This window comes from Sminthopsis crassicaudata, chromosome 3 (genome assembly GCF_048593235.1).
Source record: "Sminthopsis crassicaudata isolate SCR6 chromosome 3, ASM4859323v1, whole genome shotgun sequence".
Lineage (NCBI taxonomy): Eukaryota > Metazoa > Chordata > Mammalia > Dasyuromorphia > Dasyuridae > Sminthopsis > Sminthopsis crassicaudata.
Window position 1 is genome coordinate 640,921,311 of NC_133619.1, and position 3,953 is coordinate 640,925,263.

The window sequence follows — 3,953 nt, forward strand, 5'->3', positions numbered from 1 at the left end:
TCAATTCTCTACCAAACTGGAATGGATTGTCTTATAAAGAAGTAAGTTCCTCCATTTGTGAAGATTTATAAACAAAGGATGGTGGCTAGCAATGTTATAGAGATGGTTTATATTTAGGAAAAAGGTGAATTGAAAGTATTGTTTCTTTTAGCTCAGATATTCTACATTTCTGCATGGGAGATGGAGAGGATTTCTAGGAATATCCTAAGGTTTAGTTTTGAAAAACTAGGGTTTCCAGATGCTTTTAAGGGCAGGCTCTAACCTAAGAATGGGGAGCTGTCTGATGTGCTGACCAAATTGCCTTAATAACCGCTGTCAATTTCATTTTTAATAGTTATATTTTAACAATATTTATTTAGGCTATTGAAAAGGGATCCAGAAATCAATTACAAGGGGACATTCTTCTCTCCCAATAGTTTCTGTAAGGCCCCTTTCACGTCCTTGTTCCGAAGGCTATAGATAAGGGGGTTGAGCATGGGTGTAACAACGCCATAGAGCATGGCGATAATCTTGTCTCTGTCCCTGCTGGCTTTGTCCTGGGGCATCATGTACATGAAAATAGCTGTACCATAGAAGATGGTCACCACGGTGAGGTGGGAGCTACAGGTAGAAAAAGCCTTCTTTCTGCCCTCAGCTGAATTTATTTTCAGCACAGCCACAAGAATACGCCCATAGGAGGTGAGGATGAAGGCAAAGGGTGCCAGAAGAGTTAGGAAACTAGTCACTATAACCCACAATTCATAAGTTCGCAGATCATTGCAAGCTAGTTTGAGGATGGCCAGGAGTTCACAAGAGAAGTGGTTGATGATGTACCGGCCGCAGAATTCTAATGGCATAGTCAGGACTGGGACCACAGTGAGAAAAAAAGCTGAGACCCAGGATGCTCCCGCCAACTGGGCGCAGAGCTCGGGACCCATCCTCACTGGATAGCGTAAAGGGTCGCCGATGGCCACGCAGCGGTCATAGGCCATGACAGCCAGCAGAAGACATTCTACGACTCCCAGGTAGAGGCTCACACACATCTGGGCCTGACACTGGCCCAGGGAGATGATGGGGATCCTGACTAAACAGTTAATGATCATCTGAGGGACACTAGCGGAAGTGTAGCAGATGTCCAGGAAGGAGAGGTTGCTGAGGAAGAAATACATGGGGGTGTGGAGACGGGAGTCGTAATGGATCAGGAAGAGAATGAGAATGTTCCCCAGCAAGGTGATGAGGTAGGACACCAGCAGTAGGCAGAAAAAGATGACTTGAATTCTGGGGTATTCCGAAAGCCCAAGCAGAAGGAAATAGGTCACAGCTGTGTCATTTCTTCCATCCATCATGTTTCTTCTTTTTTAACCACTAAATGGAAAAACAACAAAATAAACTTCATTGAATCACAAGGTGCTCTTCCCCTATCACAAGGTGCTCTTCCCCTATCACAAGGTGCTCTTCCCCTATCACAAGGTGCTCTTCCCCTATCACAAGGTGCTCTTCCCCTATCACAAGGTGCTCTTCCCCTACATTTTGCATTTTCAGACCAGACCAGATAACATTGATCACTGTTCCTGAGTCTCTGGGCTTCCATGAAATTTTTTTACCTATCAATAGAGTCTTCCTGAGGTGCTGAGGACTGAAAAATTTGTGGCCAATCATCTGATGGCCATCCAAGATGCCTTGAGGCCAATAGGGAAAGGGACAAAATACTTAACGAACATGGTTTTCTAACGATGGATATCCACTCCATTGCTGAGTTTTTTTAATTGTGAATGTCCTACCTTGGTAGGACCTGAAAGATTTTGTATGACAAAGACTGCAATAAAACATTTACGCTAGTCTTCACAATTATGAGCTTTTCATAGAATTAAGGGCGTCACAATGGTACAGCAGTGAATACTGACTGTAGTTCAGATTGTTGTTATTAAGTTGTTTCAGTCAGACACTACTTGTGATCCCATTGACAGAGCTACAGCAGTGGCTTGCCATTTCTTTCTCCAGTTCATGGGAAAAATCAAGAGCCTCCGTTCCTAATTGCAGTTCCATCACTAATTTGTTGTGGCTTTGAAGGCATCCTAACTCTCGAGGCTGGAGTTTTATTAGATGGTATCTTTAGCTCTGATTCTCTATGACAGATGATTCTGTGTGAGCCATACCACAGCCTTCAGAGGGAGGAGCACAAATCACCAGAGGGAGGAGCACAGATGAGAAAACTGAAGAGGAAATTTTGCCAGTGTGGTCATGGTAGAAGTTCAGTATTTAAAATGTATATTCCACCTATCTTTTTTTTTTTTTTTCCTGAGGCTGGGGTTAAGTGACTTGCCCAGGGTCACACAGCTAGGAAGTGTTAAGTGTCTGAGACCAGATTTGAACTCGGGTCCTCCTGAATTCAAGGCTGGTACTCTATCCACTGGGCCACCTGCTGCCCCTTATATTCCACTTATCAAAGCTGCTGTCTCCTTTTCACTCTTTTCTACTTTCTCACCTGCATGTAGATAGAAACCTTCATCCACTTTGACAACAATTAGAATTTAGAGAGGAAGAAACTTCCAACTGTCCCTTAACTGGGACACATTGTCCCAAGTCACTGAGGTATTTCTGGCCAAATGGAGAGAATGTTGGGCTAAGAACAGGATTGAAGTTCTAGCCTTAACTCATTACAACATTCAACTCACTCTTTCAGAGCCTCAATTTCCTCATTTGTCTGACTGCTAAACCTAAAGTCAGGAAGACCTGAATTCAAGTCTAGTCTAAGACCCTTGATAGAGTCATTTAACCCCTGTCTACCTCCATGTTCTAATTTTAAAAATGAGAATAATAATAATAACACCTACTTCCCAGAATTATTTTAAGGATCAAATAAAAATATATATATATATAAAGTAGGGGCAGCAGCTAAATGGCACAGTGGATGGAGTATTGCTCTGGAATTCAGGAGGACCTGAATTTAAATCTGGCCTCAGATAATTATTGTGTGACCCTGGGCAAGTCACTTAATCCCAGTTGCCTCAATACCCATCCCCAATAAAATAAATAAACATTTAAAAAATAAAAAAAGAAATATATATATATACATATATATGTATATACACACATATATACGTATATATGTATATATACGTATATATGTATATATGTATGTATATATATACATATATATACGTATATATACATATAAATATATATATTTATATATATATATTTATATATATATTGGAAATCATTAAGGTATCATCCTCATTCACCAATATTATTGGGGATAGAATTGCATTACCTGACAGGTTTTATTTCTGAAGAAAAGAAAGCAAATTACAACCCTTACAATGTATAGCACTAGGAGCTTTTATAACTAAATCATAATCTCCCTAGATGAGAAGCTGGAGCTGTATTTGTTGTTACAAGTCCCCCCAACCATCACATGACCAGCTTCTGTCACTCCCTTGACGTTCTATGATGTCATCACTGATGCTTCAAAAAATTGTAGAGAGTTTGTAACTGCATGAGCTCAAAGGAAAAGGAGAACTGAGGGACATTGATACAAAAGAATCAGTTCGCTCATTAATCAACAGTACCCCGTTGGATGAGTCTCATTCATGATGGCCAAAGGCTTGTTCTGTTTCTGGCATTTCTGTGAAATGGGTCTCCAGCAGAGCAAGGATGTTAATCAGAGAGGGAGGTTGTTCCACTAGACCCTGAAGGGGATTCACTTGAAAAGAAGCTTTTCCCTTGGATGAGCTTTGTGGGAAAGTCCCTGCCACTCTCTGGGCACAGCCTCATGTCTTGAGGTACCTAGTTAGGTATTACCATAATGGATTGAGTGCTACAAATCTAGAGTCAGGAGCCCTGAGTTCAAAACCAGCCTCAACAGCAAGTCATTGAGCCCCCATGTAAGCTTCTTTTCAGCTCATGACCCTTTGATTCTCTAAGTTACAGATGCTGGCTCAATAGAAAAGTTCTCAAGGAAGCAGAGCTGG

General features: G+C 41.3%; 1 protein-coding gene across 1 annotated transcript; it reads right to left on the minus strand.

The window, feature by feature from the left end:
• Positions 1 to 386: 386 nt before the first annotated feature.
• On the minus strand, positions 387 to 1,325 carry LOC141562601 (olfactory receptor 13H1-like). The gene has a single exon (XM_074302607.1). It carries the CDS (start codon positions 1,323 to 1,325, stop codon positions 387 to 389), a length of 939 nt encoding a protein of 312 aa, XP_074158708.1.
• Between the last annotated feature and the right edge of the window lie 2,628 nt (positions 1,326 to 3,953).

What these genes read in the sequence shown, in the direction of transcription:
- LOC141562601 (XM_074302607.1), bottom strand. Translation starts at nt 1,325, where the DNA reads ATGATGGATGGAAGAAATGACACAGCTGTGACCTATTTCCTTCTGCTT.